Source organism: Myotis davidii, unplaced genomic scaffold (assembly GCF_000327345.1).
Source record: "Myotis davidii unplaced genomic scaffold, ASM32734v1 scaffold169, whole genome shotgun sequence".
Classification (NCBI taxonomy): domain Eukaryota; kingdom Metazoa; phylum Chordata; class Mammalia; order Chiroptera; family Vespertilionidae; genus Myotis; species Myotis davidii.
The window spans coordinates 971,888-991,342 of NW_006383005.1; the positions used below are offsets into that span (position 1 = coordinate 971,888).

A 19,455-nucleotide genomic window follows, 5' to 3' on the forward strand; every position below is an offset into this window, starting at 1 on the left:
AAGGACTGATCCAGAGACGGAGAGGCATTGATTGGACTGTCGGGCTTTGGAGGGAGGGTAAGGGAGGGTGGCGGTAAGGGGGAAAGATCAACCAAAAGACTTATATGCAGGCATATAGGCCTAACCAATGGACACGGACAACGTGGGGGCGGGGGAGTTCGAGGGTAACGTGGGGACAAGGACACATATGTAATATCTTAATCAATAAAAAATATATTAAAAAAAAATCACACAGCATATATTCCTTTGTATCAGGTTTTATTCACTCAGCATATCTTTAAGATTCATCCACAATACTGAATTTATTATTAAGACATTCCTTTTGTGGATGAGTTATATTCCATTGTATAAATGTACCACAATTTGTTTATCCATTCAAGTGTTGGACATGTGGGTTGCATTTAATTTGGGGTTACTATGAATAAAGTTGCTATGAACATTCATGTCCTGTGGACAGATGTTTCTATTTTGCTTGGCTAAATATCTACAAGTGGAACTGCTAGATCGCACAGTAAGTATATGTTTAAATTTATAAAGCAACTGCCAAAATGCTTCCCATGGTGGTTATACCACTTTACTGGCATACCTCGGAGATACTGCAGGTTTGGTTCCAGACCACCACAATAAAGTGAGTATCACAATAAAGCAAGTTGTAATGTTTTTGCTGGTGGAGAGTCTTGCCTTCAATTAAAAAGAAATGCAATATCTGTGAAGCACAATAAAGCCCAGTGCAATAAAATGAGTTATGTGTGTTTACTGTCACCAGCAATGCATTGTGACAGAACTATATTCTGTTCCGCTGATCTATATGTCTTTTCCTTATGCCAATACCATACTGTCTCAATGACTAGCATTATATGTTTCTTGAAATCTGGTAGTAAAGTCCTCCAAAAACACAGTCACAATTCACAGACAACATAATCCATGTAGAAAATCTACTAGAACCACTAAATGAGTTTAGCAAGGCAGTAGGATAAAATACAAAAGTGAACTGTATTTATATACTTGCATGAACAATTAAAATTTTTAAATGCCATTCATAGTAACATTGAAAATATGAAACACTTAAGATAAATCTGACAGAAGATAAGGAAACTGAAAACCACAAAACATTATTGAAATTAAAGGAGCCCTAAATAAATAAAAGGATATATATACACCATGTTGGTGGGTCTGAAGATTCAATATTATTGAGATGTCAATTCTCCCCAAATTGATCTGTTGATTCAATGTAATTACAATCAAAACTCCAGCAGGCATTTTTGTACAAATTGACAAGTCAATACTAAAGTTCAGATAGATGTACAGAGAACCAAGAATAAGCGAAATAACTTTGAAAAAGAACAAAGAGGATTAACACTACCAGATTTCAAAACTTATTATAAAGCTACAATAGTCAAAACAGCATAGTATTGGTGTAAAAACAAACAGATCAATGGTACAAATAGAATATAGAGCCTAAACTCACAAATATATGGATGACTGGTTTTTAACAAAGGTGAAAAGACAATCCAATCAAGAAAGGAGTCTTTTCAACAAATGGTGCTGGAACAACTAAGACATCCATATGCACAAAAAGGAACTTGGATCTATTCCCCAGGCCAGATATCAGAATTAAGTTAAAATGAATTATGGACCTAAACATAAAGCCTCAAACTCTGAAACTTCTAGAGGAAAACATAGGAGAAAATCTTTGTGGTTTCGAGCTGGGCAAAGCATTCTTAGAAAAAAATTTTTAAACTTATGCACTCTAATTCTGAAAGTTAAAAACTTCTGCTCTTCAAAAGACTACAAGAGAATGAAAAGACTGACACTGGGAGAAAAATATTTGCAAAGCATATCCCTGATAAAAGACTTGTATCCAGATATATAAAGATCTCTCAAAATACACAATCCACTTTTTTAAAAAAGAGCAAAAGGTATGAACGAACATTAAACCAAAGAAAATATACAGAAGGCAAACACATGAAAGATGTTCAACATCATTAAACATTAGGAAAATATAAAGTTAAACCAGAATGAGATACCACTACACACCAATTAGAATTGCTACAATTAAAAAGACTGACCATAACAAATATTGGCGATGAGAGAAACCAGAACTTTCATACACTACGAGTAGGAATTAAAATGGTAAAATCATTTTGGAAAAATTTGGCAGTTTCTTTAAAAAAATGAAACTTACACCTAACATATAATATAACAATTTTACACCTAAGTATTTACCTAAGAGAAAACAAATTACATATCTATATAAGGACTTGTACAGGAATGTTCATAGGAAGCTTTATTTATAATAGTCAAGAACTGAAAACAACCCAAATGCCTATCAACAGGCAAATAGAGAAACAAACTGACAAAACCAGACAGTGAAATACTACTCATCAATAAAAAAGACTAAACCATTGATACATGCAACAAAGTGAATGAATTTCAAAATAATTACTCTGAGTGAAAAAGCCAAATAGAAAAGCATAAGCACCATCACAATACAAAAGAGAGATAAACTGGACTTCATAAAAACTAAAAATTTTTGTGCACAGAGCCTTAACAAAAAATGAAAAGAGGACCCACAGAATATAAGAAATATCTGCAAATCATATATACATCTGATAAAGATTTAATATGCATACTACATAAAGAACTCTTAACAATTCACCATAAAGACAACCCAATTCAAAACTGAGCAAAGGACCTGAATAGACACATCTCCAAAGAAGAAATACAAATGCTCAATAGCACATAAAAGATGCTCACCATCACTGTTCATTAGGGAAATACAAACCAAAACCATGAGATACCCACTGGATGACTATTTAAAAAAAAAGAAAGCCAAACCGATTTGTCTCAGTGGATAGAGCGTCGGTCTGTGGACTCAAGGGTCCCAGGTTCAATTCCAGTCAAGGGCATGTACCTTGATTGCGGGCACATCCCCAGTGGGGGGCTGTGCAGGAGGCAGCTGATCAATCTCTCTCATTGATGTTTCTAACTCTCTGTCCCTCTTCCTTCTTCTCTGTAAAAAATCAATAAAATATATTTTAAAAAAATAACAAGTGCCCAGCAAGAATGTGAAAAACTGGAACCTCATACATTGCTGGTAGGTACAGCTGCTGTAGAAAACAGTTTGACGAATTCTCAAAAAATTAAACACAATTATTGTATAACCCAGCAATTCCACTCTTGGATACACACTAAAATAATTGAAAGCAGGGACTCAGACAGACAGTTGCATGCCAATGCTCATTGTAGCATTATTCACAATAGCCAAAAAGTAAAAACAACCTAAGTGTCCATCAAGAGATGAATGGATAAAACAAAATTGTATGGAGTATTATTCAGCCCCATAAAAAAGAATGAATTACTAAAATATGCTACCGTATGGATGAATCTTGGAAATAGTATGCCAAGTGAAATAAGCCAGACACAAAAGGATAAATGTTGTATGATTTCACTTATATATTTAGAATAGACAAATTTATAGAAATAAAAAAATAGGTTAGAGGTTATCAGGGGCTGGGGGGGGGGTGCGGGAGGCGGAGTGGGAAGATATTGATTCAAGGGTACAGAGTTCCTGTTTGGAGTGATCAAAAACTTTTGGAAAAAGATAGCAGTGATGGTTGCATAACACTGTGAATGTACTTAAGGCTACTGAATTTTACACTTAAAATAGTTAAAATGTCAATTTTTTTAACGATCTTAACTTTATTCTTTCACAGAATTTTATAATTCTGCTTTGATATAAACAGGAAAAATAAAGCTATTTTAATTTACAAAAACTCTCCCTAATCAAATGATTTAACAAGATATTTTATTTTATGCTAGAGATAGAAGAGGTGCAACTGCTTCTAGAAAATTCTCTAGTTTGGCTTGCAACTAGCATTGCAATGATTTGAAACTGTTCTCTAAGCCATAAAAACTATTATACTAATACAGTAATCGTATAACTACTGATCCTCTCCTTTCATAAATAAAAGAGATAAAGAAAGACAGCACATTGCAGAAATAGCCTAAATAACCTACTATTCTAATTAAATTTAATCATCTTTTAATTTCCCAAATGTGTTATTTTCTTTAAAAAGCACATTACTTGATAAAATTGTTTTTCCTCATCTGGGTAGTTGTAAGTAGCAAAAGGAAAAAACAACCATGTTTAACATTTTTAGATTTTGAGCATCCTACAAAACAACTGTTCTTTCCTCCTGCAGTCAAAATTAAAACTTATTCTTTTGCGTTTTCCCTTCCTGGTACTACACAACTTACCTGCTCTTAAAGATGTAGAAGATTCAGTATCTGATTTCTGGTTCCGGAGAGAGACAATTTCAGCACATGCCATAAGCAAGCATTTCCTCAAAGATTACATAACATTTCAGAGGAAGAAAAAAATGTAGCAAAAAGAACTCTAGAAATCTTAAAATACCACTAGTTCTATCATGAGCCAGCTATACATCCTTACACAAGTTTATTCTCTTAAAAGAAGTGGCTCTGAAACTATTTAATCAACAATTAAATTCAATCAGCATTTGATGACTACCTATGTGCAAGACATTATATTAGGTGCAGTAGAGAGTTAGTGGAGAGTTAAAGAGACTAAACAAACAGATCCAACTTGAAAGATTTCACAATAGGAAAAAATATTTTTAAACAAGCAAATAACCTGCTGCTTCTGCAGTGTGATAAACATATTTTAAATTTACCAGGTAAATATTAGCTTCTTTTAAAATAAGTAAAAAAATTTTTTAAATGGAGGGGTCAGGGGTAAGGCCAGTTCAACATTCAGCTAATGATTCATTACATAGCCATATAGATTTAAGTGAAATGTTCAAGTTTTAATAAAGTACATTATATTTTACAGTTCATGGCAGAAAAATAACACAAGAGACGTTAAAGATACATAAGTTCAAAGATAAGTAGGTCCTAAAAGTTTACTTACCTTTAAAAAAATTCCTTCACAAAAGTCAATGTCTGCATTATAGAGACATTCACTTCAGTAACTCATTGACCATATCTGATTACTCTGCACTCTGGCTAAGAACTAAGAACTGCATGCTTACTACTTGAATAATTTAGCCAGCAATGGGGAGAAAATACTCCTCAAAAAAGAACCAGCGGGGAGGAGAAAAAGAAAATGGATAGGTCAGTAAACCAATTCAGAGAAAGCCTAAACCACTCATGTGATCCACAGAATTATCGAAAGCAGTTCATCTTTCCCACTACAGAAACCAGGGAGATAAGCACTCTAAGCAAACGCTGTTTTCCCCTACCTTCAACCTTCCAGAGTCCAGTGATTCAAAGACAAACTAGAGCATGCTGGGTCACATGTTTCCCAACTCTAACATAAAGCAACAATTATTTAACCACGTGGTCAAAGTTGAGCACCTAGCATACTGCACAAACAGAATTACTGATGGTGTAAATAAGAAGCTTAATACAACAAATAAATAGAATTTAAAGAGATGGAGTCAATTATTTCAAAAGATAAAAATGCCTAACAATCTCATATAGAATGGAAACATAAAATGAAATCAATATTAAAATAATTTCTCACTGCAAATTATATTCTCATTTCAACATGTTGACTGCAGACAATATAACAAGAATATGTGTGTGTCTACATATATATACACATGTATTTTTTTCAAGAATGAGTAATTCCTCAAACAATAGCAAGATGGAGGACTGGGCACATGCTAATAATCTCCCTCCACTTAAAATGCCATAAAATGTCATAAAACTTCTTTTTAATACACTACATCTATAAAAGCACAGAAAAGCAACAAAAAAAATCATGTTATTGGCAGTCAAAATTGCAAATACCCAAAAGATGGAAATGGTTTTCAGTAAAGATTATAAACAAGCAATTCACAAATAACATATAAATGGCCAGTAAGCGTAAGATGCTCCTACTCTCTAGTAATCAGAAAAAATGTAAATTAAAGCAATGAGATATTTTATCCAGCAGAAAGCAAAATATTAAAAGGAATGATAACAGTTTAGAGCACGGATTTGAAAAAAAGGAAGGCTCTTATTTATTATTGGTGAGAGAGTAAGCTGAAAAAGTCTTTTTAAAGGGTAATTTGTTGATATCCACCAAAATACAACGTGTATAGACCCTTCAAATCTGCCTTTCACTTCTAGCAATCTAACCTAACGGAAGTATTTGCTCATATATGTTCATGTGTGTTCAGTACAGTTCAATAACTTTTAAATTGGGGGAAATAAGAAACAATTTAAATGACCAATAATAATGAAATGAATTATGCCTCATCTATACTATGAAATATTCAGGATGAAAAAGTATCTATATAAAAGTCCTCCCCCCAAAATAAAAATCATATTGTTAGTGAAAAAAGCAATGGATCATATTATTCATCAAAAATCCAAGCTTCTTTCAAGTATTTACCATCAGACTGACACACCCAAGACCCCTCTTTATGGTAGTCGCCTACCTATCTCTCTATCCCCTAATTCACAGAAAAACTTATCATCTAAGTTTCTCTCCAACTACTTCAGTGATCATTCCTGAAGATTTCAGTATCAGTATACTCTCTCAGTTCCTTCACCTTCTAAATAAATCTTTTCTTCCCTTCTACTTCAGTTACATACTCCCATGCTCATAACCTAAACCTTGTCATGTCCAATAACTAAATCTCTTCCCAGTCTCACTTTTAAGCCTCCCACATTTAGACCACCACTTCCTAGCTTTCCAGCCTTACTTGCTTGCTAATAGCCTTAGTTTTACAATTCTTTACCACCATTAAAACTTTCAGTCCATGGATAGTACGGCTCTTTCACTGTCCATCATGTATCTCAATTCCCTCCCTAAATAACCGGGTCCAAAAACTATAACAACTTCCTTGTATATACCTTATAGTACACTACATCTCTCCCTCCAACATATTCTGGCAGAACCCTAACCTTGATTAACTCAACATATTCCTTATTCCAAATGTGTCCTAACTGGTCTTATCTTCATTCTTGATCCATGAGGAAGAGCTGCTAGATGCCTACCCAATATCCATCCTCTCTTTCCTCAATAAGAGAACCCTGATTCCATTTAGGAAGCTAACACGCCCAGGTAAACACTCTATGCTCCCGAGCCCCCTGGCAACTACAGGAAGCCTGCGGCACTAGAATCTTATATGACAAAAGGTTAATATGCAAATTGACCAAACAGCAGAACGACCGGTCACTATGACGTGCACTGACCACCAGAGGGCAGACACTCAACGCAGGAGCTGCCCCCTGGTGATCAGTGTGCTCCCACAGGGGAACGCTGCTCAGCCAGAAGCCAGGCTCACTGCTGGCGAGTGCAGCAGCAGTGGTGGGAGTCTCTCCCACCTCCATGGTGGCACTAAGGTTTAAGCTGGCAGTTGGACATCCCCCATGGGCTTCTGGACTGTGAGAGGGCACAGGCTGGGCTGAGGGACCCCCCTCAAGTGCATGAATTTCATGCACTAGGCCTCTAAGTATAAAATAAAAGTGAAGTCACTGGTGGAGCTTTGGAGAAGGCTCTTTAAAAGGATCCGAGTCACCTGGCATCTGCCTTCTGTATAGATGTGATTCTAGAGAAGGATCTGCCACTTACACCATAATGAGTTAGGTACACTTGAAGATGTCAAGACAGAAAGACAAAAGGAACTTGAATCCCTGATGTCATGGAGCTGCCATATCAGTCCTAGACTGCCTAACTATAGTTTTTTGTTACTTAATAAAAATAAAACTTGTAATTAGTTTGAATCATTATTTTGTGGACTCTAGTATTCACAGTAAATACAATTCCTAACTTCTTAGGCCCATTACAGCTTATTCCCCACAAAGCAACCAGAAAACTTTTAAAAGCATAAACCGGATTACTTCACTATCTTTCCATCACATTTTAGATAAATTTAGGTTCCTTACCAGGTAAATAGGCCTTCTTTGATCTGGCTCTTCTATCTCTCCCAGCTCATCTCCTTCCAAATCCCCACACCATCCTTCCATTCAGCTCTGGCCACGCTGTTCCTCAAACAAGCCGAACTTGTTTCTGTCTCAGGGCCTTTGCATTCGCTGCTCCCTTTGCCTGGAATGCACTTTCCTCATACCTTAACTTGGTTTGCTCCCTCTCTTCTTTCAGGCTTCAACTTAAATGGTGCCTTCTCTGAAAGACCTCCCCTGATCACTCTTATCTAAAACAGTCCCTTCTACTGACTAGCTATGTCCACACACACAAAAAAAAATTCAAAAATAAAACAGTCCTTTCCACTCCCCTTAACTTTTCTTATCCTGCTTTGCGTACGTGTGTGTGTGCAGTGTGTGTTTTTATTTACTGTCTATCTTCCCCACGAGAATGGAATCTCACTAAGGGCAAGCACCTCAGACCTCAGGTTCTCATATTCCCCACTGTATACCCAATACCTGGCATATAGTAGGGACACGGTGAATAAATGAATACACACCATGATTTCATTATACTGAAAAGGATTAAAGTATGTGCATGCGTGCGTGTGTGTGTGTGTGTGTGTGTGTGTGTGTGTGTAAAGGCCTAGGAAGAGACTGGAAAATAAGGAAAAGAGAAACATTCACCTTTCGCTCTGCATATTCCTGCATTATTTTTTAATTAAAAAAAAGAGACCATTTTGACATATGGCAGGAAGAAAATTTTAAACATACTTAGAAATATAAACTTATTTATAGAATCATAAAATTTATAAATCCATAGTAACCTCAGTAGGCATAACCCTATCCCATGGGTCGAATAATCTATGATTATTAAGGAAACATCTTTTAAAAGAACGAGAATTAGGGGAATAAAATTTCTTGTTAACTTTTTATAGCCTGTATAAAGGTTTTTACTGCCCCTTACACAAAATAATAAAGTATACTAAATAAAAAATGTATTAATAATATGTTATACATCAAATTAGTAATTGGGGAGTCCTATAGAGTTCATTTCCACTTACCATCCCTTGCTCAGGACCAGTTTTTAAAGACATTCCTCCCCTAGAGATTCACCTAGATAACTATATATTTCTTTTGTTTCAGAAAATATGCACTCCGAGGCATCTTTTTCTCTATCAACTTCTCCATAAAATGTGTAGTGCCTTTTAAATTTTTTTACAACTTTATTGAGGCATACTTTACATATTATATAACTTATCCATTTCAAGTGTATAATTTAATGATTTTTGGTAAATTTCTCAAGTTGGGGAACACACCATAAATCAGCTTTAGAAATGTTCACTACTATAATAAAATCACTCACACCCATTTATTGTTAATTCCCATTCCTATCCCTACTCCAATCAACCATTAATCTGTTTTTCTCTATACATTTGTCTATTCTGAACATTTTCTATAATGGAATTATATAATACATGGCCTCTTGTATCTGGCTTCTTTCACTTAGCATCTTTTTGGGGTTCATCCATGTGGTAGCATGTACCACTGATTCATTCCTTTTTATTGCTGAATAGTATTCCATTGTATGGATGTGCCAGTAGTGACTTTTGATTTTATGACTTGAATTTTCATTTTCCAGGTTGTACAAAGAATGCAGGATAACTTGGGTATTTGGGCATAGATCCCACGGGAGAAGAACCTACAGTTAACGTTTATTTAATCCAAATAGCACAGGTGTTTTCAAACACAATTCACTTTACATGATGAGAATGTCCTAGCCTCCTCAGCATTACGCCATCAGTCCTTTTAAAACCATCTTCCTGCCCCTCCCTCCTAAGAGGAGCACAAGTAAGTCAAGGTTTCTTCTCTCAAGGCTTATAAAAACCTCTACTCTTACCATGCCTTCTGCTTTAACTCGCTTTTCTCTCTCCAACTCCTTGTTTTCTCTTTATCTTCAAGCTGATAGCTTTAAACCATATTCTCCATGATCCCCTGCAACCCAGGTACATGCCCTTGACCAGGAATCAAGCCCAGACCCTTTGGTCAGAGGGCCAATGCTCTAACCACTGAGTCAATGCCAGGGCCATGTTTTTTGAAAAGGAACATTAGAGCTAATTATCTGCATATTCTAGAATTTTATTTAAGAGGAATCTGTGGTTCTTTTGATGTGGCCCCTGAGAATAATTTCTTACCATGTAGAAAAAGCTTTGTAAGTGATTTTTTAAAAACACAGAATACAAATAAAAAACTCACAATACCAATATTAAAGGAGAATGACAGCTCAACTCAGCATATGACATCCTCATTTTTAAAAGGGTCAAAGAATGTATAGTAATTAAGAACAGTTTTTTATTATCTCTTTAACACGGCCTTGTTCATACTGATTTTTTTATTCAATATAAAATTCTACAAATAATGTTACTGCCTTGCCTCTGCTTTTGAAGATGTCTGATTCAGATTAAGCAGATTACTCATCTTTATAAAATATTAAATATCCACAGGTAGAATGATTATCTAATCATTATGAATGTGGGTTAAGAGACGGTGCTACAGGAAGAGGGCTGGGGAAGGATGATACAGATTTTGTAACATACTTCTTATTACTAGCCTTTTTTAAGTCGTAATTCTCTAAGTGATTCCCAGACAATTAGCTTGAAAACATTCCAAATAAGATGATGTGGACACAGGTAAAAGCTTTCCCAAGGGTAAAGGTTCTCTAGGAAATTATTTCATTACCCTGTTACTGGCCTAAGTTACAGTTTTTCTGGAGTATTTAACAGAGAAAAGCAATAAAGGATAATATCAGTTACATGCAATTAGAACCTTGCAAGATAAGGAAAAATAGTAAAAGCTATTATTATAAAAGCTTGAATGTTAGCGTTTAACATTTAAATGCCAAGAATACCTCTCTTGGTGGCCAGTTATTGCAGCAGGTATGTGACAGGCGCTATGAGCTACACTTTCATCTTTGAAAGGACAGCTTAGAAAGGGGGTTCTTAGTTAAGATTTACCCTACTCCCATTATAGCTACAATCTAACTATGCTGGTATAATGTAATGTGTAGAAAGACAGGCTCTGAATTGTAAATTTAAAAAACCCCTAGGCAAACCAAAACTCTCACTAAGCATTCTTTAATGCCATTATTTTAATTTACTTTTAAAAAAATAAATGGCATAACATGTATACTATACCTTTCTCAGGCTTTCATATTCCTCACGAAGTTCCCCAGGCTTGCTTAATTTGATTGGTGTTCTGAATATAAACTCTGGAAGAAAGGGAAAAGAAGATTTTTTAAAATATATATTTTTTATTGATTTCAGAGAGAAAGGGAGAGGGGAAGAGAGATAAAAACATCAATGATGAGAGAAAATCATTGATCAGCTGCCTCCTGCATGTCCCACACTGGGGATTGAATCTGCAACCCGGGCATGTGCCTTGACCAGGAATCAAACCGTGATCTCCTGGTTCATAGGGCGGAAGCTCAACCACTGAGCCACGCCGGCAGGGCAAGAACATGGTTTTTAATAGGACGTCCTAGGAAAGAACCAACCAACACCTCATCCTACTGCTGTCCCCACATTATCAACTACATTAAAAGTGTGGTCATCTTAACTTGAATATTCATTCATTCATTTAACAAATAATTATTAAGGATGGAAACCAGGCACAATTCTAAGCACTGTAGAGAAGCAGTAACAAATAAGATCCTAGCTCTCATGGAGTTTACAATCTGTGAAGGGAAACAGACAATAAACAAATATATGAGTATATATAATACAACTGGTGGTGCTAAGTTCTATGGAGGAAAATAAATGTAAAATGGAAGAAAAAGATTACTTTATATAGAGTGGTCTGGAAGGGCCTGACTGGTAAAGTTAACATATTAAAAGACTTTAAGGAAAAACTTTATTTAAAGGTCTTAGTTTGGTGTTACCAAGTAACATTTTAAATGAGCTAAAGTTTTGTTCATAATACTATATTTTTCTATTTCTTTTTAAAGGCTGTCACCAGATTGTCTTTCTGTACACAAGCTGTAAATATTTCCAGTATAGAACCAGATTTTTTTTTATCCTCAAAGACTTCAGTGGTTTTGATCTGCCAATCAAATAAAAACTTTTCAACATGTCATTCAAGGTTCTCCAGAGACTGCACATAACCACCTTTCTAAAGCACTGTGTCTCTTGACCCTCGTTACAATATATATGTTGTAATCTGTTCTGCTGCGTTTTTAGCTAAAATTCTGAATCCGAGATACTCAGGCCATAGGAGGCACACAATATATGTTGGTTATATAAATAGATGATTAAATCCAAGTTAACACAGGAATAAAAGATAAGTTGTAAATGTTGTCAAAAAGGAGGGGGAAAGTACACATAAACTCCGTAAGTGTACATGACACTTCTAAAGACCCCTATGTATATTCAGTGATTGAAACAGTATTTATTTTGACTTTCTAATAACTTTACATCCCATTGAGGTTGATAAATACTTGTTGCAGAAAAGTTGACTTCGTCATTTTTCAGTTGTCTCAATTATTTTACAAAGACTCTTATTTGGTACATCTGAGAAGAGTGGAAGATACTTAGAAACATTGCATCTAATGCAGATGCAGAATTGGAGTAACTGAAAGGTCTACCAAGTACTAGAGAATTGTTAGACCCTCAGTATGGGAGATAAAATATTCCATCACCTTCATCCACTATACACTGGTGTTGTACGTTCTGTGGATTTTGACAAATGTATAGTGACATATGTACATCATTATAATATTGCACAGAGTACTTCTCTGCCGACGAATCCTCTGTGTACTGCCCACCCCTGTCCATCCTGGCAATATTTGGTGACTGTAAATTGGTACTCCTCCCCTACCCCTGCCCAGTTTTGTTACTCTCAAATAAGTCAAGGCAGAGTAAGATTTCAGTCAGTATGTGGAGTACCTACTTGGCCTTATTTATGAACTTATTTCTAAATAAATATTTCAAAGTGAATTTAATGAGCTTTAGGTGCTTACATCATTGTAGGTTTACCCTTGGTAACAAGTCTACCATCCTGATACTGATAATGGGGGAAGCTTTGTATGTATGAGAGCAGGAAGTATATGGGAAATCTCTCTACCTTTCTCTCAATTTCGTTGTGAAACTAAAACTGCTCTAAAAAACCCCAAATTATTTTTAAAAAATAGTAATAAGCAGAGCAACAAGATGCCAAAAGAACCAGAAAAGAACCTTAGTCCAGAGGAGTCAGTCCCAATCTCACCAATCCCTCCACCAGCTTCTATGGGGGTTTTCACATGTTTCCGTCACACAGAAGCAACCACTCACCCTCCCTTCATCTCACAGAGAAGTGCAAGCAAGGACTTTAGGTGACATGGAGATGCCGAATATTTTGGTATTTGTAAATGAATCCTTTGGTTCAAGTACTTTCTGGATGTCTGTCCTCTGACTATTATGTTTAACAGGAAGGGGAACTCTAACAACATGATGCCTTAAGAATGACACAGACCTGTGGCTAGTAACCTAAGCCGACTATTGCATTCAGTGTAACGTAAACTGTAGGAGCAGCTACACTTCCTTGAAGGTCCTTCCTAAAAAGGATTTTCTCTGGGGCGTGGTTACTGGATATTAATAGAGGCAAATAAACAAAACAAACTACAAGACATTTTGCTAATTACACCAAACCCTCAGGAATGCAATGTCATTCATTGTCAGGGCATCCACACTCAATACAAAATTAGAAAAAGAACCTCACTGAACTTTTAATGGGAAGATGCTACCCTGCCTACTATGTTTGAGTTTCTTACTCTGTAGGTTCAACTTATCAGTGCAGCAGAATGACTGAATACTCCCACTTACTAGCTATTTGCCCTTGGGCCAATAAAAAAATCTCTAATCTCCATCTCTGTCACCACCAGCAGCATCATATGATAGCCAGCTGTTATGTATCACATTATACCAAGCCCATTTCTAAGGACTGTATAATTAACTCACTTAATCTTCATAATGATCTAATGGGGAGATACTATTATCCCAGTTTACAAATGAGGAAACCGAGGCACAGAGCCCTTAATTTGCCCAAGGCTACAAAGCTGTCAGGGAACAAGCTATATGACTTACACCCAGGCAATCTAGCTCTAGGATCTGGGTTCTCACTCACTACATCTTATTACCTCTTTAATAATTTTTTAAAAGCCTAAACACCTCTTTAATAATTTTTAAAGCCATATAAAATGAGCAAAGGGCATTTTAGATTTATAAACATATTAAAATCTGTTCAATTTCATTAATATTTCAAGAGATTAAAACCTTTTAAACCAAACTGCTTTTATGTATCAGATAAGCAAAGATAAAAAAGTGTTTGATGAAGGCAAGAGTTAGCAAGGGCATCCTTTATCTTAAAGATAAATATCACACAGATGTACATATAAGAATGTTCACTGCAAATCACTCAATACTGAAGACTGTAAACAACCTGTCCTTCAACTAGAGACTGATTGAGTAAATTATCAGATAACTCGAAGACTATGAATATATTTCTATCCTATCTATTTATATGCCTGGCATGGTTTCTTGGTTTACCTGGTAATTTTCTTAGAAAGTCATTCATTGTACATATATAAAAAACTGTAGAGGTTCTGGATGATATTATATTCCTACAGAGGATTCCCCATGTTCTCTGATAGGCAGTTAGAATGGGGGCGGGACATGAGCTGATTCAAGGCAGGCTGCAATCTTTGCAAAGCTTGTGAAGCTCATTCTACCCTGGTCTGTAGCCCTTCGAGGGTCCAAATGAGTCTGGGGTGTTTACCGAACCTACCTTCCTTAGAAGGTCCTAACTTTTTCTCCTCAACACTGAGGAACTGCTAAAAAATGCTTTGCTTTTCCATATCTTTCTGTGAAACCTCTTAGCCTTTTACTCTGCACAGTTTAAGACTCAGCAAACGCCTCAAGAGAAAAAAGCAGGTGGAGGGGGCAGAGGGAGGGGGATGTACCTCCTTTCTCTCTGGTATCTGGCCTCTCAAGTTCTGGTTGCCTTGGCAGCCCTGAACTACTTTTTTTTTTTTTAAATCTCTAGCTCCATGAAGAAAGCTCTGCTGGCTTTTCTGCTTCTTAATAGCTGCACTCTCCCTTTGCCAAGAATCCACAAATGTCTGAAGGTCCTGGCTGCCTTGGCAACTTACCAATGCCTTCATATAGATTTTTTTCTAAATCAGGCTTTTCTAATTATTCTCAGCAGTAGTTTTGGTCTGCTTCAATCTGTTCCATCACAGCAAGAAGCAAAATCTACGTTCTTTATAAGCAGTGGAGAATATAAAATTCTCATCATGAAAACAGACACCATTACTAAAGAGGAATGCGCAATGAGGAAAAAGACAAAGTAGAGACTATTCCTTTAAGAAAGTCAAGAAAGGCATATAATAAAGGTCGAACATAAATGGTCCAAGTCCTAAAGAAACTTACAACCTTACGAGGGAATGAAAAATATATTTGAGTGAAACAACTATAGAAAGTCAAAGAGTTGTAAAACTAAATGCCCAAGTGCTGCATAGAACCCCAAGAGGCAGAAAAACATATGTAAGTGCAGGGATACACAGGAAACAAGGGGCCTTTATCCGTATTAATCTCAAGGTTACCTGCTTATACTACTCACGAATCTTCCAAGCAACCACTGTCAAGTGGAATATGCAAAAAGAGAAATCTGAATGTTAAATTAAGCATCCAGAAGAAGTAAAAAGGTAGAAACACAGGGAGTGAACCACAAATGTGTTTTAAAATCAAAGTAAAGTCGTTTCTATTTTATTTACTATATTTTGGTTTATCCCTAACTCTCCAAGAGTGCACATGACAGCCAAGTACCAAATAATGCAACTGCTCATTTACCCACTTGCCCAAGACAAGTAACAATTCACAGCTGGTAATATAAAGAGTGTTTACCTGGGAAGAAGAGTAAGTGCACAGAGAAAAAGTTAAAAGCTAATAAAATATTAACATCAAATGTTAAGACTAATTACTTAAGTACCATAACAAACACCACAGATAACTACTGCCTTAACTTACACTATTTGTGTTTTAAAACTATCCTTTGGCTCCAGAGACAGATGCATGGAACAAACTGTGGAATCTCAAAGAGAAGGTGGGGGGAGAGGGGGAGGGGGAGTTGCGGGGGGAGAGATTAATTTATGTGCATAGATGCATAATCCATGAGCACAGACAACAGTGTAGTAAAGGCCTGGGGTAGGGGGTGAGAGCGGGCTAGAAGGAGTCAATGGGGGAAAGGGGGACATCTGTAATAATTTCAACAGTAAATATAAATTTAAAAAATAAAACTATCCGTTGGCAAAGACCTAATCAAAATATCATAGCCCACATACAAAAAAAAAAAACTTATCAAATGTTTGTAGATACTTCTCCAAAGTGGACATAAGGATAGCCAAGAGACATGAAAAAAATGCTCAGTCACTAATCATCAGAGAGATGCAAATTAAAACAACAATGAGGTACACCTCACACCTGTCAGAATGGCTATCATCAACAAATGACAAGTGCTGGCGAGGATGTGGAGAAAAGGGAACCCTCATGCACTGCTAGTGGGAATGAGACTGGTGCAGCCACTATGAAAAGCAGTATGGAGTTTCCTCAAAAAATTAAAAATGGAACTGCCATTTGACTCAGTGATCCCACTTCTGGGAATAGATCCTAAGAAACCTGCAACATCAATCAGAAAGAATGTATGTACCTCTATGTTCACAGCAGCACCATTTACAATAGCTACTAGTAAAATTAGGAAACAGCCCAGTGCCCATCAGTAGATGAGTGGATAAAAAAGTTGTGGTACATTTATACCATGGAATACTATGCAGCTATATAAAAGGATCTTTTCCCTTTCAGCGTGGAGGGACTAGAGAGTACTATACTAAGCAAAATAAGACAGTCAGAGAGAGACAAGTTATCACATGATCTCACTCATATATGGAATCTAATGAACAAAATAGATCCAGGGACATAGAAACATGAAACAGACTGACAAATCTCAGAGGGTAGGTAGGGGTAGGAGCAGGGTAGGGGGAGAGAGAGAGAAAAAAAAAACATCACCTTGAGAGAAAAAGGGATTGGTTGCCCAGTGATCTAACCCACAACCCAGGTATGTTCCTGGGCAGGGAAATGAACCACTATACCCTTCAGTGTACGGGTCGACGCTCTAGCCAACTAAGCCACACCAGCCAGGGCTTGCAGTTTTATTATAACTAGAGGCCCAATGCACAAAATTCGTGCAAAGGGCTAGGTCCTCAGAGCCGCAGCTTCATCCAGAAGGTCATCCAGAAGGATGTCTGGAAGGTCGTTCAGCTGTCTGGTCTAATTAACAGATTATACTTTTATTATTATAGATTTTATAGAACGAAACACTAGACAAGCACAAGGGAAATGACAAAATTGAAGGAAATAAAGGGAAAATAAGTTCACTGTTATTCAGAAAAATAAAAACCAAAATTGGATATGTTATCTTCAGGCTTAAAAATTTAATTGTACATACATGTAATGAGAAAAACTGGCTTAATAGCAGTTCATGTGGGAGGAAAGAGGAAGCAATTTTGTTTCTACAAATTCAGTATGAGCAAGGCCAATGTAATTTTTGGTAGTATTAATAAGAATTTAGCATCCAGATGAAGAGACAGTAAGCTGCATTATACTTTGCATTAGTCAGCCATTATTTAAAGTATAAGGTTCAGTTCTGAGTGGCATCGTTAAAGATGACCAGAAGGGTAAAGAAATTATGACATAAAAAAAAAAAGAAATTATGACATAGGACCAAAAACTTTAAGGTCTTTTTTAGGAATCTTTTCCCTTCATTAAACATTTACTGAGTACCTAATACATTCTAGATACCACATTAAGTGCTGACTACACAAAGACATAATCCCTGACCTCAAAGAGTTCAATGTACTACCGGAAACAGACACACAAACATAGAACTAAAATCCACTGACATGCAGATGCATATACTCACGTGGTGGCACAAAGAATGGTGTGACTCATATTTGAGTGAGAAAATATTTCAAAGAGCACTTGTTTCACCTGGGTTTAAAAGATGAATATTTTGACAGGAGGATAAGGAGGAGGAGTATCATAAGTAGAATAATCATAGGTGACAAAAGGTCAAAAAGGTTTCAAAAAGCATACTATATTCCAAGAACTCTATGTGGTCTGACCGCAATCTTGAGATAGGAAGGAAGAGGACCAAAGAGATGAATTTGAGAACTTTAACCTAAAAATTTAGGCAGGAATAATCATGGTCTTTAAATACTTGAACACTGGCCAGGCTAGTGTGGGTCAGTGGTTGAGTGTCGACCTATGAACCAGCAGGTCACCGGTTCCATTCCAGGTCAGGACACATGCCTGGGTTGTGGGCTCAATCCTCAGTACTGAGCATGCAGGAGGCAGCCGATCAGTGATTCTTTCTTATCATTGATGTTTCTCTCTCTTTCTCTCTGAAATCAATAAAATTATATTAAAAATAAATAAATACTAGAACACTGGAACTGGGGAAGCAGATTTTGATTCACTAGAAAACTTAACTTTTAAACAATTAAAATTGTCCAAAAATAAGAGAGTAATAAGTACCTAGTCACCAAAATGGGAGAAGTATCCCCTATTCCAGTGTAAGATCAATCTCCCCCGGTGTTCCAGATCTCATTTTCTCTCACTTCTTCATGAACATAGCTCATTCAGTTTTCTCCACTCTCTCCAGCACCATTGATTTCTCTCTCTCTCTGCTATAATAATATACAAATTTAACATCCACAAATGATTTATAATGCCACCTGTCATCTACCAAATTCAAATATATGACAGCATGTAACTGGAGTCTACTTTTTTTTTGACTCTTTAATTATTTAACACTGGTTATTCAACTATGCTGACACCAATACCTGTTTTAATTAATATTTATAATAGTTTAATTTTTGATAATCAATGTGTTCCAAAATCAGCTAGGGCAGAAAGGAACTATTTTTAAAGTGGAACTTATCAATAAGGATGATTAGTGACTAAGAACAGTTAACATAATTTTGGAACACATTGTTTATCAAATATTAAACTATTATAAATATTAATTAAAACAGGTATTGGTGTCAGCATAGTTGAATAACCAGTGTTAAATAATTTAAAGAGTCCAAAAAATCAATTATTTGCCAATCTTATTAAATCTATTCCCATAATCATTACCTGCCCCCTCTCCCTTTGAATGATTTTGAAACAAATTCCAGATATCATATCATCTTACCCAGAAACATTTTAGCATCTCTCTTAAAGGATTTTTTTTTCCTTTTTTAAAAATATATATTTTATTGATTTTCTACAGAGAGGAAGGGAGAGAGACAGAGAGAGTCAGAAACATCGATGAGAGAGAGACATCGATCAGCCGCCTCCTGCACATCCCCCACTGGGGATGCGCCCACAACCCAGGCACATGCCCTTGACCGGAATCGAACCTGGGACCCTTCAGTCCGCAGGCCGACACTCCATCCACTGAGCCAAACCGGCCTCAGCACTTAAAGGATTCTTTTAAAACATGTAACCAGAA

General features: G+C 36.3%; 1 protein-coding gene across 1 annotated transcript in view; it reads right to left on the bottom strand.

Annotated features, from left to right (window-relative positions):
- Nucleotides 1-19,165, bottom strand: part of RNF169 (ring finger protein 169) — a 48,144-nt gene extending 28,979 nt beyond the window's left edge. The window contains exons 1-3 of the mRNA XM_015557474.1: nt 19,156-19,165; nt 17,881-17,904; nt 11,070-11,143 (exon numbers count right to left, since the gene is read on the bottom strand). Coding sequence (XP_015412960.1) covers nt 11,070-11,143; nt 17,881-17,904; nt 19,156-19,165 — 108 coding nt within the window. The remainder of the gene's footprint in view (nt 1-11,069; nt 11,144-17,880; nt 17,905-19,155) is intronic.
- Between the last annotated feature and the right edge of the window lie 290 nt (nt 19,166-19,455).